This window comes from Girardinichthys multiradiatus, chromosome 13 (genome assembly GCF_021462225.1).
Source record: "Girardinichthys multiradiatus isolate DD_20200921_A chromosome 13, DD_fGirMul_XY1, whole genome shotgun sequence".
Classification (NCBI taxonomy): Eukaryota; Metazoa; Chordata; class Actinopteri; order Cyprinodontiformes; family Goodeidae; genus Girardinichthys; species Girardinichthys multiradiatus.
Genome location: NC_061806.1, coordinates 6086923 through 6102442, shown reverse-complemented (window position 1 = coordinate 6102442; position 15520 = coordinate 6086923). Strand labels below are relative to the sequence as shown.

Genomic DNA, 15520 nt, shown 5'->3' with positions numbered 1-15520 from the left:
TGGCTGATCTCATTCACATATAGTACTGATATTGTTTCAGAAACAACCGGAAACAAATCTAAAATGGCAATAAGACCAATAATAATAAAATCAAAATAAGAACCATAGCACACAGGTTCTAAATGTTGACAACTGACCATTGTATAAAATAATTAACGAACAATAAAACAAAACATCTAAATGACAAAATAAGCGCACAAGCTTATTGTTTAAACATCAGGTTGATGTTCAGTGATCAGCCAAAGCTGCAGAGGATCAAAAATAACACAATAATGATCCTGGGTTGTCATGTTTTTAACCTACGTTTCTATCTCTGCCCTGACACACAAGCCTTACATGAAGAATGTCTACTTGTGAGCAGGATCATCGCCGTTCCGTCTGGAACTATAACTAGTGCAAAAAAAATAAGTCTGTCTTCTCGTGCCAGAGAGCTCTAACTGGCATTACAAACTAGCTTAAAAAAAGCTGCTTAAAAAGCTGTTTTCTGGCCATAAGAATATCTGCTGGACGCGCATACAGCTGGACCTTAAAGTTTGTTAAATTTCTTCTTTGAAGGGGAACAGAAGGAAAACGTTAATTTGCCAACAAGTTAATAAATCACTCATAAGGAGATGTACCTGGCATGGCAACAAGAGTAAGGTCAGTACGTATGCAATGAATGCTGGGAGGTGTAGTTTAATCATTCCTTTACGGTGAATTATTGCTCCACAATGATATACTATAATAAACAGGATAGACTCGTCCTGACATGAAAAGAAATCATGGCTGTTCCACCCCATCTACCAGACATTTAAGTTGCCTATTCATTCTGCCATATCTCACTAATAACCAAAGCCCAGTACTCACAAAAAAAGTTGCCGGGTATAAAACGGTTCTTGCTATGGAATGGGCTTTTAATCCCATGGTGAGAGACGTGATTGGCAATATATGTTTGTAAAGAAGCCTCAATGCTGGAAAAAAAGTGTAAAGATAAACAGAGGCACCGTCTTCTTTGTTAAATGTTGTTGGAGTTACCAATAGATGGTTATAGGGACCTAGATAACCGAGTGTAAAAAAAAGCTAGGCATTTGGATTTGAAGGCAGTAATAATTCCTCCCTTTAATCTATTTGTTTATTCACTAGTCAATTCTGCAGATCTGCAATGAGACAGATCATATGTTTCATTTTCTTTGTCCTTATTAATGACTGCTTAGTAATATTGTCTTTTTCTCTCTTTTTCTCCTACATCATTTTTGGTTCACCCATTCTACCTAAATTGTTCTTTTTAATACTATTTTTTCCATTTTTGTCTGGTAATTCATCTATAGTTCCCTCAGCAGATCTCAGCTGAATTTTAATTGACACCCTGGAACTGACCTTCGTTTTTAACAATGGCTGCACTGTCTTAGCTTGATAAAAACATATTTTCCCTGATTTGGAATAGGGAAGCTATTGGTTTTAGTATTAGGATTAGACTCACACCTTGAAAGAATGACAAGTTCCAATATAGCTTTCATTTCTTAATTTAGTGCTACATGTCTTTTTTTAAAAAACCTATTAAACTCTTAAATTGACATTTGTCTTTAGGTCTCGTGCACCTGAACTTGTATCAATGAAATAAAACCCTTTTTTCAGATTGCAGCTTCTTTTTGTCCTTCCATGTTGCCATCTGCTTGTTGAGTATCATCTTGCCCAGGTAGCAAGTTCAGAAGGCAGCTTCTGGTTCTCTTCACAGTGGATGTTGCCCAGAGGAACCTGAACAATGGAGCAAGTGGAGCAACTGCTAATCCATTTTTAAAAGCTTGGGAGCAAATTTTTCTGCTCCCTTATTTTATGTTCCACAGACATCTGGTTATTATCTGACCATGAGGATTTAAATCTAAGCACACTCTTCCCTGTGACTGCTCCTTCAGTCCCTGTCCATATACATCACAAACACGACCAGTGAGAAAGGTCGCCCCTGGAAAAAGTACAATCCAGGGAGCAAGCTTGACTTTGTGCCAAGCATTAACAGTTGCTGCTTAGGGTAAAAGCATCCGCTGCACCCTGAATTTCTGCAGCTCATCTGAAATATTCATCAGGGGCAAAGTCATAAAGCCTTTTCAGATCCACAAAAACATGTACACGTACTCATTGTCTTCCACTTATCAGGGACCGGGTCACAGGGGCAGCAGTCTCAGCAAAGACACCCAGACTTCCCTCTCCACAGACACCTCCTCTGGCTCCTCTTGGGGAAGCTTGAAGTGTTCCCAGGCCAGCCGAGAGACATAGTCCATCCAGTGTGTCCTGGGCTGTCCCCCTCCCGTTGGACGGGCCTGGAACACCTCCTGAGGGAGGCGTCCAGGGAACATCCTCTTAAACGCCGCTTTGCACTCGGCATCCAGGGAACATCTTCTTAAACGCCGCTTTGCACTCGGCTGTGAACCGCCCAAATGCACGCTGTAGGTCTTGGCTAGAGACCTACAGTGGCACAAGACCACTTCATCTGTGAAAAGGAGAGTCTTAAAACCAGACCCCAGTGCCCAAACGAGAGACCCCAAACCAGACACCATTTGGCCCCTTGGCTGGGCAGAGAAATCCTTTCCATGAAAGTTATGATTAGGTTATAGTGGGAACACACTATTTAACCACCTTTCTGAAATATTGAGACCACCAATCAGGTCACAACCCAAGTATTGTTGCGTCCATCTATGCAACATTGAAGGAGCATGTCAACCGAAACCGCTCCAAAATGGTCTGGGCTTTCAAGCGTCTGAGGACGAATTTAGCCGAACATGTTCGAGACGTAGTGCCACTAGTCTGATGACACAATTACAAAATCAGTAATAAATCTTTGGTCCAAGGTGACCTGGTATGAAGTACCTATGGAGCATTCTATGGTCAAACATGTTCCACAACCCAGTTCCAGTACAGAAGTCCAACAACAGAATGTTGTGTTGATTTTTTTGCAGAGATTATATTTTTTGCACAAAATCTACCATTCATGAGATCGATAGAAAAGCTGTTGTTTGGTTTATTTAAAAATATCAGAACCCTGCCCTGACAGCTGAGGGAGGATTCCAACATCCCCACTCTGCCATGTACCCTTTCTGCCTGGAGAAGGTACAGCCTCTCTTCAACATAGGGCAAATTATAAGAGTAATCAAACACTTCTGAAAAATTAAGTGGGGAATGTAGAGGGAATATCTGCAGAATGCATCCTTTTTATATCATTGCCTGAACTTATTTTTTAACCATGAAAGTATTTTTTTCAAATTTATACATTTTAGTTGTAGAATTTTTATCCTCTTGTCTTTTTTAGTTTGGTTTGGCTTTTTTTTCTCATTACTGGCATCCCTCTCTTTTCCTGGCCTTCTGTCATCATTTATGTTCTGTTTGTATCAGTAGTTTCTGTGCACTTTTTCTCCAGTAGCCAAAAAGGTCTAGTTGCCAGATCCAACCTGTACAGTCGGCACATGGAGATCAGAGCTGGTGGACTGCTGGACAGAAACTTGTCAGGTAAGGTTTTAGTAGCAATTTGAAATTTTAGATATAGACAGTTGACTTACAGAAAATTTTTTAATCATTTGATCAAAGTTTTCAGGATAAAGAAAATGTGGTTCAAATCAAATAATAGTACTGTAGGTGTTATGAGATCTTGTTCACTTGCACAACTGGCAACATTACGTTTATCTGCCTTTGTAGAAGACTTTGCACTTCATGGTTCTCAGTCACATTTCATGTGTTTGTAAAAATCACATCAAAAAATCGCCACCCCTCAAACAGAACGGAAGTTGTCACTTGAATGACACTTCCATTTATGAAATGTTTAAGACACAAACAGGAGTTTTACCCCATCAAGTAAAAAACTTGATGGGGTAAAAACAAGACCTGCTCCACATCTGCTGCCTGCTTTCTTAACAGCAGAATCCCTGTTTTGCCCAGAGAGATTTTAGCCTCGGTACATCTGGCAACCCAGAGAGTCAAAAACGGATTGGCTCTCAAACTGGAAAATAACAAATCTTAATAAAATCACATGGTGAAGTATCAACACTGAAACTGCTGAAACCTGAAAATCCAGGTAGCAGCATGTTTTCTGGGAAGACAGCATTTCAATTTAAATGTTTATTATTATTTTATGGTTGCCTACAATAATTCTGCATTCATGATTCCTGTATTTAGTATTGATTACATTTTGTTAAGCTTTTTAGTGCATTTATTGGTTCTGCTTTATAATCAGGATAAAATCCTTAAACCAGGGAAAGAAATTACAACAGTTCACATTTCATGCTAGTGAATCATAAACAGGTTGTAAGTAGATCCTTCAAAATACAGAGAGAAAAAGCAGGAGACATAAAAATTATGCAAATTATTAAAAACTGTATTTAAGACTTTTAAGACCATAACTATAAAAAGTCTAAATCTGGCTTTAATGTTCTTTTCTGTCAAGTATTCACACTTTCATTAACAAAAGGCAATGGCGCTTTCTATTTTTGAACGTGGTATAATAGTTGAACCTCTAGCAAGGTACCTTCGCTGCAGAGCTTGGATGCAGCAAGACATTTATTTAAAATTTTTCAAATGATCCGGAGGGTTATATGAGAAACAAATGTGGTGGCCCTGAAAAATCTTCATCTGTACTAAGCTGGAGGATACAACAAGCCGTTTGTGAAGTTGTAGGCACATCCCAAGTTTACGGGTCCTCACTGCTGACTACAGCCCAATAAGCATAAGATTGCACCTGCAAGTGAGGTGCATAAAGAACTAAAAAATGCCTTTACAAGCCACGCCTCCTCCCACGCTACAAGGCTGTGCGCCCTAAACTTGGGACACTGAAAGATGGAAAGAGTTTTATTCTCTGGCAAGAACAGTTTTGATCTGGATGGTCCTGGTGGCTTCCAACAGTAATAGAATGACAAGGAGATCCTACAGGAGACGTTTTCTCAGGAGTCTGAGAAAGCTATCCCTCTTGTTGGACCACTTGTTGCTGAATATTGGACTACTGGCACAGACACCAGGCCTCCTGGTGCTTTTGGCCATTTTGTATCCAGGACATTGCGGCTGATATGACACGCCCCAAGTCTGACGTCACAGGGCGCTATATATGGAGGCATCCATGTTGAACACGCTGCCTTCTGCTGGAGACCAGACTAGCAACTGAAGCGCGCCACTTCAATAGAAGAGGTCCTTGCGGAGTTCATTTATTCTCTCTCGTTGGACAACAAATAATTCCTAACTGAGGTTTCTGGAATGAGAAGGCCAGAAATTTCACTTTGCCGATCGAAGACGTGAGCTTAACACGTAACTAAGAACACGGAGGTTCGAGGAGTCGAACCGCTACCGTGTTTCATCCCAAGTCGACTTTGATGGTCAGATCATATTTTTCCTTTTTGCCAAGAAGACCAGAAGATGAAGACTGACCGCTTTTCCTGAAGTTAATTGTGGACACATAGTCAACTTACTCCCCACTTTTCCTCGCTCCTTTCCTTTCTCCTTCCATCACCTTCATAACATTGCAGTACTTTGCTCCACTCTCACGCAACCTGATGGAAAAAAGGTGATCCATGCCTTTGTCTCCTCCAGACTGGACTATTGTGCTGTACTGCTCCTTGAAATCTCTAGCAAGGGTCCTTAGAGGCTCAAATTGGTACAAAACTCTGCAGCTAGGCTCCTGACAAGTTTGAAAATATAAACATATTACAGCCGTTCTTCATTCACTTCACTGGCTTCCCATCTCTGCCAGGATTAAATACAAAATTGCTGTCATCACTCAGTGACTGTATGAAAATGCCTCCCCTTACCTCAAAGAACTACTCACCACACAAAGCACGACATGCTCCCTCTGCTCCATGTAGACCAGCTTCAAATATCCAGAACCAGATTAAGCATCGGGGACATAATCCCTGTGCTGCAGCTCCTCGTCTGTGGAATGCCCTCCCAGACACTTTGAGGGCACCACAATCCATGTATATATATATATATATATATATATATATATATATATATTTATTAGTTATCATGACATTCTTTGATTTTGAGATCATGTAAAGTGCAGTACAAATAAAATCGATTATTATCATTATATAGAGCAATGGTCCCACCAGTCCTCTGGAATCACTTTCATTAAGCATGCCTCAACACTAAATTTACACTGTTTTTTTCGCCTCTTGATCCTGTTTATTAAAAAATAGAAAACAGTCTGGTTACAATCCAGCAGTGTGAAATGTGAGTACTTGTGACATTTTTCTTGGCCTTTAGATTTAGATCAGGAGCGTGTGAGGTGGTTTTGCAATTAATATTTTCTGTTGAATTGTAGTAGTTTTTATTTGTGTAGTTCTCCTGTTTGATGGTTTACAGCTATTCAGTCATGCTCTACATCTGATGTGTAAATACCTTCTGCCTCCTAGGCCTGAGACCAATGGGAGATCAGACATGTGTACTGGGCTGCAAAGACGAACACAGGTTGGCAAGTATTCACACGCCACATAGCAGGCATTTACTGCACTTTAAAGCTTTGACTGTTCAGTTTGGGACAAGCTATGTTAAGACAGTAAATTAGGTTGATTGACTAACCCTGTGTGAAGGAAAAGTGTATGTGGCTAAAAAAGGAAAAAGAGAAAAAAGACTGGATTTGCAAAAAGTTAAATAAGTATGGGCTTTTACACATAAAGTTAGGTATGCAGACGAAGAGTGTTAAGCTGTGCTTTTGACCCTCCCTATTACACAAAGAGTAAATTATGAATTCGGGTCTTTTGCTGGCAGCTGACCTAGGGCTGCCATCACCTTGCTGGCCAATTCAATTCAGTTTTATTTATGTAGCACCAATTCATAACACATGTTGTCTCAAGGCACTTCACAAAGGGTTGAGAATGGTACAGGTTTTAGATTAAACTACTGAGTGTTAGAGTTTGGCCATTTTAGAATGGGCTATGTGTAGGGGTACTAAGTAAAATGATACACTGATAAACTTTGTCCATGTAGAGCCCACTGGTGGTCATTGTTATACTAAAAACCACAAGGATTGGGGGTCCCTCTCTCTGTCAGACTGATTATAACCATTGGAAAAGGGAAGGGGTCAAACAGGTAGCAGAAATGGAGGGTGTGTTTGCACCTCAACCGTAACTGAGCCGGTTTAGGCTAAATCTGACTCCCCCTTACTCCGTCCAGCAGGGAGGGAGGAAGGCAGAGGTAAAAATAATTGGAGAGTGTTGTTTGCATTGTGTGAAAGGTGGGTAACTGTAAAATGGGCTAAGTTAATTCAATTGAATCATTCAGATTTCAAGTCAGGTACATACATTACAATTAATCCTAACCATTGAACAGTGCAGTCAGATTCAGGTATTTATTCAAACTGGATAAAAGGTTTTTCTGTCTAAGGAAACCCAGCAGATTGCATTGAGTCAGTAACTTGTAGCAGTCACTCCTGGATGAGCATGTAGAGACAGTGGACAATCACTGGCGTTGACTTTGCAGCAATCCCTCATACTGAACATGCATGTAGCGACAGTGGAGAGGAAAAACTCAATTTTAACAGGAAGAAACTTCCAGCAGAACCAGGCTTAGTGTGAGCGGCCATCTGCCACAACCGACTGGGGGTTTGAGAGAACAGAGCAGAGAAGGAAAAACAACACAGAAGCACTGATTCAGGAGTACTTTCTATGGGAGGGAAAAGTTACATTTTTAATGGATGTAGCTCCTTTAGGCGTTTCATCTAGGAAGAAAAAACAGATAAACTCTGAGCCAGTTTTCAAGGTTAGAGTATGAAAAAGAACACAGAGTTAGTTACAGTAAAAGCTCAGTCAGTAGCTATGTCTAGGAGAGAGACGGAGTTAAACACTGAAAGACAGGGCCAAGTGTACCATCGGTAGAAGGTGAGCATTAAGTTGTTGCCAGCAGAAGCTTGGACGATGCCCCCCTCCAGGACGGTGTCACAGGTAGACACAGAGTCAGGCCAGGTGTAGCTTCTACAAAGGAAAAAGAGAGAAAACATAAAGTTAAAAGCTGAAATACGTAGTAGTCACGTAGTAGTATGAGAATGTAGCGGAGAGAGTGAAAGTGATCATTATGTCCTGCAGCAGCCTAAACCTATAGCAGCATAACTACAGAGCTAGCTCAGGATAACCTAAGCCACTCTAACTATAAGCTTTATCAAAAAGGAAAGTTTTAAGCCTAGCCTTAAAAGTAGACAGGGTGTCTGCCTCACGGACCAAAACCAGGAGCTGGTTCCATAGGAGAGGAGCCTGATAACTAAAGGATCTGCCTCCCATTCTACTTCTAGAGACTCTAGGAACCACCAGTAAACCTGCAGTCTGAGAACGAAGTGCTCTGTTAAGAATATATGGAACAATCAGATATCTGATGTATGATGGAGCTAGATAATTAAGGGCTTCTGTTCTGGAGCCAATGAAGGGAAACTAAAATAAGAGAAATATGATCTCTCTTTTTAATTTTCATCAGAAGTCTTGCTGCAGCATTTTGAATCAGCTGAAGGCTTTTAACTGCATTTTGTGGACATCCTGATAGTAAAGAATTACAGTAGTCCAGTCTTGAAGTAACAAATGCATGAACTAGTTTTTTAGCGTCACTCCTGGATAGGATATTTCTACTTTTTGCAATGTTCCGGAGGTGAAAGAAGAAAATCCTAGAAACGTGTTTAATATGGGATTTAAATGACATGCCCTGGTCAAAAATAACACCAAGGTTTTTTACTTTATTACCGGAGGTCAATTTAATGCCATCCAGGTTAAGTGATTGACTAAGCGGTTTCTGTTTCAAAGACTCCGGTCCAAAGTTGACAACTTCTGTCTTGTCTGAATTTAGAAGCAGAAAATTTAAAGTAATCCAAGTTATTATGTCATCAGTACATGCTTGTAGTCTAACTGGTTGGGCTCATCAGCATTTATGGATAAGTAAAGCTGAGTATCATCAGCGTAACAGTGAAACTTTATTCTATGGTGCCTGATAATTTTACCTACTGGAAGCATATATACGGGGGTTGGACAATGAAACTGAAAGTCGAGCTTTTTCAGTTGGTCTTATGTATATTTTATATTTTCATTTGCTAGCTTTAAAATGCTTCTGGGTAAAAAGTAACTGAATGAAATTACAATTTGCTGTACATTAATCTTAATAAGTTGATTCTGGTGCAACATACAAGGGTTGGACAATGAAACTGAAACACCTGTCATTTTAGTGTGGGAGGTTTCAAGGCTAAATTGGACCAGCCTGGTAGCCAGTCTTCATTGATTGCACATTGCACCAGTAAGAGCACAGTGTGAAGGTTCAATTAGCAGGGTAAGAGCACGGTTTTGCTCAAAATATTGAAATGCACACAACATTATGGGTGACATACCAGAGTTCAAAAGAGGACAAATTGTTGGTGCACGTCTTGCTGTCGCATCTGTGACCAAGACCACAAGTCTTTGTGATGTATCAAGAGCCACGGTATCCAGGGTAATGTCAGCATACCACCAAGAAGGACGAACCACATCCAACAGGATTAACTGTGGACGCAAGAGGAAGCTGTCTGAAAGGGATGCTCGGGTGCTAACCCGGATTGTATCCAAAAAACATAAAACCACAGCTGCCCAAATCACAGCAGAATTAAATTTGCACCTCAACCCTACTGTTTCCACCAGAACTGTCCGTCGGGAGCTCCACAGGGTCAATATACACGGCCAGGCTGCTATAGCCAAACCTTTGGTCACTCATGCCAATGCCAAACGTCGGTTTCAATGGTGCAAGGAGCGCAAATCTTGGGCTGCGGACCATGTGAAACATGTATTGTTTTCTGATGAGTCCACCTTTACTGTTTTCCCCACATCCGGGAGAGTTACGGTGTGGAGAAGCCCCAAAGCAGCGTACCACCCAGACTGTTGCATGCCCAAAGTGAAGCATGGGGGTGGATCAGTGATGGTTTGGGCTGCCATATCATGGCATTCCCTTGGCCCAATACTTGTGCTAGATGGGCGCATCACTGCCAAGGACTACTGAACCATTCTTGAGGATCATGTACATCCAATGGATCAAATATTGTATCCTGAAGGCGGTGCACCAATACACACAGCAAGACTAGTGAAAGATTGGTTTGATGAACATGAAAGTGAAGTTGAACATCTCCCATGGCCTGCACAGTCACCAGATCTAAATATTATTGAGCCACTTGGGGTGTTTTGGAGGAGCGAGTCAGGAAACGTTTTCCTCCACCAGTATCACGTAGTGACCTGGCCACTATCCTGCAAGAAGAATGGCTTAAAATCCCTCTGACCACTGTGCAGGACTTGTATATATCATTCCCAAGACGAACTGACGCTGTATTGGCCGCAAAAGGAGGCCCTACACCATACTAATAAATTATTGTGGTCTAAAACCAGGTGTTTCAGTTTCATTGTCCAACCCCTGTATATAGTAAAGAGAATTGGCCCAAGTACTGAACCCTGTGGTACTACACAATTAACCCTGGAGTTTGAAGATGATTTATCATTTACATGAACAAACTGGAATCTGTCAGACAAATAAGATTTAAACCAGCCTAGCGCTGGTTGAAATGGCTCGGGCATCTATACCGGATGCCTCCTGGACGCCTTCCTCGGGAGGTTTTCCAGGCACCTCCCACCGGGTGGAGGCCCAGGGGACCGCCCAGAACACGCTGGAGGGGGACTATGTCTCTCGGCTCCCCTGATCCTTACAGCATATTCCAGCCTTTCTAAGAGAATATTATGATCGACTGTATCAAATGCAGCACTGAGATCTAACAGAACCAGTACGGACACAAGTCCATTATTTGAAGCTAGAAGAATTTCATTAGTGACTTTCAGCAGAGCTGTTTCAGTGCTATGATGAGCTCTGAAGCCTGACTGAAACTCTTTAAACAGATCATTACTGTGTAAATGCTCACACATTTGATTAGCAACTATTTTCTCAAAACGTTTAGATAAAAACGGAAGATTGGATATAGGTCTGTAATTTATTAAATCATCTTGATCAAGCGAAGGTTTCTTAAGTCAAGGTTTAATTACAGCTACCTTAAAAGCTTGTGGTACATTTCTATTTACTAAGGATAGATTAATCATATCTAAAAAGGGGCTGGTAATCAGAGGGAACACTTCCTTAAATAATTTGGTTGGGATACGGTCTAACATACAAGTTTAGATGAAGCTAATATTTCTGATAACTCAGGAAGCTCCACAGGATCAAAACAGTCCAAACACAGATCAGGTTCTACAGTTACTTGCAATGTTGTCTCACTTGCTGAGGATGAAGTAATCATCTTCGGGAGTATGTCAATGATTTTATTTTTAATAGAATTAATTTTATATAAAAAGAAACCCATAAAGTCATGACTGCTGAGAGCTAAGGTAATGGATGGCTCAACAGAGCTATGACTCTGTGTAAGTTTAGCAACTGTACTAAAGAGAAACCTAGGATTACTCTTGTTCTCTTCTATTAATGATGAGAAATAAGCTGTTCTGGTTTGCCCAAGTGTCTTTTTATACAACAGTAGGCTATTTTTCCAGATTAAGTAGGGATACTCTAGGTGTGTAAAGCACCATTTTCTCTCCAATTTTCTAACATTGTGCTTTAAAGTACGCAGCTCTGAATTAAACCAGGGAGCTAGACTACTATGAATAATTACCTTCTTTTCAAGGGGGCTGCATTGTCTAATGCACCACGCAATGATGAAGTAACACTATGAACAAGAAAATCAGTTTGTGAAGGGGAAGAAAAAAAATGATTGCCCTCCACTGTGATTTTCTGTGATAATGAGGAAATCAAAAGTGGAACAGATTCTTTAAAGGTTGTTACAGCATTGTCTGATAATGATCTACTATAATGAAATTTTCTTTCAGGTGTGGAGTACTGTTAAATTAAACTCAAAGGTTATTAAGAAATGGTCAGACAGGACAGGGTTATGAGAAAATATTGTTATGTCTTTACACTCAATGCCATATGTCAGCACAAGGTCCAGGGAATGAAGACAAAGGTGGGTAGGTTTGTTAATGTTTTGAGCAAAGCCAACGGAGTCTAAGATAGCATTAAACGCTATATTTAGGCTATCACTTTCAGTGTCAACATGAATGTTAAAATCTCCCACTATAATAACCTTATCTGTATTTAACACTAAATCAGATAAAAGGTCTAAAAACTGATCTAAAAATTGAGAGTAAGGACCTGGTGGATGGTACAAAACAACAAACAGAAGTGGTTTTAGTGCTTTGGAATTTGGATGAGGAAAACTAAGGGTTAAATATTCAAAAGAGTTGTAGCTATCAATTGGTCTGGGACTAATCAATAAATCAGACTTAAAGATGGTTGCTACTCCTCCTCCTCGCCCAGTATTTCGAGGAATGTGAAAATTTTAATAATTAGTAGGGCCACACCGGTTACAGCATAATGACCCTGCAGACATATCTGCATCTGTGGAGCTCCATACTCATGATAAAGAGCTAGAAACAATGTAAAATTACAGCTCAAGCTCTGTGAGGAATGTTTATGTCTAACTTGGCATGTCTTGGCCTGCCTTTAAGGACAGACACTAACACATCCCTTCAGCTGGCTGAGAGCTTAAATGAGCATTCATTACATTTTCCCTGTCATTTTATTAAGGTTTTATAAAAGTAAAAAAAGTAATTTTAGCAACTGTCATGCGGTGGCAGTTTTTTACTTCAAGTTAGCAGGTGGAAAGAAATATTTAAACAGCTTACTTGTTTTTCTTCTGCCCTATTTTTACTCTTACTGACACAGTATTGTCTCTCTGTTAACCAGCTCCCAGCCTGGCCTACCACCTCAGCTTGAACCTCTGAGTGGTCACATTTATAGCCTGACTACCATAGATGGCATAAAGGGGCACCTGGATTCAGCTGCTGAATCCCAGGCAACTGAAGAGGAGACCAAAGTGTTGGACGATAAACGAAGCTCATCTGAAAGCAACCAGAAACCTCTGTTGGAGAAAAAAAATGCCAGAAAACAGCCAGATTGGTCATGGACTGTGGGAGAGAACTACTCCGCTGGACAGTGGGTGAAGCAGAAACAGAAATACAGAAGTACCCGTCCATGGTGATCAGGAACCAGTTCATCTAGCTCATTGAACAGAATAATGCAGTAGCCATATTATGTCAAGCAGACCGGTCCAAACCAAAGTTTTACTCTGTTGAGTGTGGATTGCAATTAACAATCTGAGACAACTCAACAGCCACCCTGTGATGCCAGGCTGTAAAGATTGAAAGGTTTTTCTTCAAATTCAAAGGTTAATTCAGTTTCACTGAAGCAAAATGCTTCAGTCATTTTTTTGTAATTGCAGCTTCAGGTCAGCTGAGACAATGAGGGAAAAACATCAATGAAAGTCATTTGGGTCAATCTAGTACCACATCAACTACTGTTTGAAGGCTGCCTTTGGGGGAACAGCTGCTGTCAGGGCCACAGAGAAACCCTACAATAACTTTCTCCTTACTATGCTTTGGAATCAGTAATTTAGGCATCTTTCTTTAGTTATTTTAGAGTTTTTTCCCAATTCTTATGTACATAGTTGTGGTAGTACCTATTCAGTTGATGGATTATTTGTAAACAATTGGCAAAAAAGTTGTCTTTACATAAGTCAGCTGCGGCACATACCCACTGACCCTCTTACCATCTTTACAAAACGTGTTGAAGAAAGAATACCAAACCCTAACCGCATTCTTCCAGTGAAACGTGAGGAACTGTCAGTTAACCTAAGCCAAACCTGTTTTAATTGTCAGCAGCACCATCTTGGCAACTATCCTTTGTGTTCTGGGTTAACTCACCCTGTAACTTGACTTTCTAAGTATGAGGAACTGCTGCTTATCTACTGTCAACATCTGTGTGTTTATACTTGTAATTCATCACTAACACATTTCTTTATGTTGACTCATTCTGCTGGGGTTGTTAGGATTAATGTTATTCTGACCTGTCAAAAACAATTAAAAAAGCCACTACCATTCACATAAGAACATGTCATTCTTAAATACTATCATCTGCCTGGAATCAACAGATAAGTCAAAATACTACACCAACACTGCTTGATCTGAGAAGCCCTTAATGTGGACAGGGGCACTGTTTTCTTTAGGGTTTAAAGGAGATGGAGCAAATAAGCTGGTGCGCTTATAGGATGTAGAGTAACGCTTGTAAATGGGCTAATAAGAACAACAGAAACTACCTGAAGAAAACAAAGATAATAGTTGCTGCAGACAAAAGTTTAACTAGAATATAGAAATAATGCAATGTCATGATTGACTGAGATCAGAGACTGATATGAAAATTAAAAATGCACATCAGACCAACTTCATCCTCAGAAATGAATCAGCATCAACAGCTTCTTCTTTGTTATGAAAATTTTTCGTTCACAGGATCATAGATGCTCACTCCATAGTTTTATTACATGTTTGGTGTAAACTTTCTTTGAAACAGAACCGAAACTTGGATGACTTTAAATGTACTCGTAGTCTTCCGCTTCACGCTTCAGAGTCAGTAGAGACATCCAGACGTCCCTCTCCCCAGACACCTCCTCCAGCTCCTCCGGGGGGAGCCCACAGCGCTCCCAGGCCAGCCCAGAGACATAGTCCCTCCAGCGTGTTCTGGGTGGTCCCCTGGGCCTCCACCCAGTGGGAGGTCCCTGGAACACCTCCCGAGGAAGGCGTCCAGGAGGCATCCGGTATAGATGCCCGAGCCACCTCAACTGGCTCCTCTCGATTTGGAGGAGCAGCGGCTCTACTCCGAGTGAGCTCCTCTCACCCTATCGCTAAGGGAGTGCCCGGCCACATTACGGAGGAAGCTCATTTCAGCCGCTTGTATCCGGGATCTCGTTCTTTCGGTCATGACCCAAAGTTCATGGCCATAGTTGAGGGTAGGAACGTAGACTGACCGGTAAATCAAGAGCTTCGCTTTTCGGCTCAGTTCTCTCTTCACCACAACGGACCGGCATAGCGTCCCTATTACTGCGGCAGCCGCACCAATGTGACACACGCATTGGTGTCGATCTCCCGCTCCATTCTCCCCTCACTCGTGAGCAAGAGCCCTGGACTATTGTAATTCTTTACTATTAGGATGTCCACAAAATGTAGTTAAAAGCCTTCAGCTGATCCAAAATGCTGCAGCAAGAGTTCTGATGAAAGTTAAAAAGAGAGATCATATTTCTCCTATTTTAGCTTCCCTTCACTGGCTCCCTGTTAAATCCAGAATAGAATTTAAAATTCTCCTCCTCACATATAAAGCCCTTAATGATCTAGCTCCATCATACATCAGGGATCTGATTGTTCCATATGTTCCTAACAGAGCACTTCGTTCTCAGACTGCAGGTTTACTGGTGGTTCCTAGAGTCCCTAGAAGTAGAACGGGAGGCAGATCCTTTAGTTATCAAGCTCCTCTCCTGTGGAACCAGCTCCCAGTTTTAGTCCGTGAGGCAGACACCTTGTCTACTTTTAAGGCTAGGCTTAAAACTTTCCTTTTTGATAAAGCTTATAGTTAGAGTGGCTTAGGTTATCCTGAGCTATCTCTGTAGTTATGCTGCAATAGGCTTAGGCTGCTGGAGGACATAATGACCACTTTC

General features: G+C 41.0%; 1 protein-coding gene across 2 annotated transcripts in view; it reads left to right on the top strand.

The window, feature by feature from the left end:
- Positions 1-14839, top strand: part of atat1 (alpha tubulin acetyltransferase 1) — an 85738-nt gene extending 70899 nt beyond the window's left edge. For both annotated transcript variants that reach the window (XM_047383999.1, XM_047383998.1), the window contains 3 exons: positions 3389-3477; positions 6366-6420; positions 12724-14839. In XM_047383999.1, the coding sequence (XP_047239955.1) occupies positions 3389-3477; positions 6366-6420; positions 12724-13018 (439 nt within the window). In that variant the 3' untranslated portion in view covers positions 13019-14839. The remainder of the gene's footprint in view (positions 1-3388; positions 3478-6365; positions 6421-12723) is intronic.
- The last annotated feature ends 681 nt before the right edge of the window (positions 14840-15520 follow it).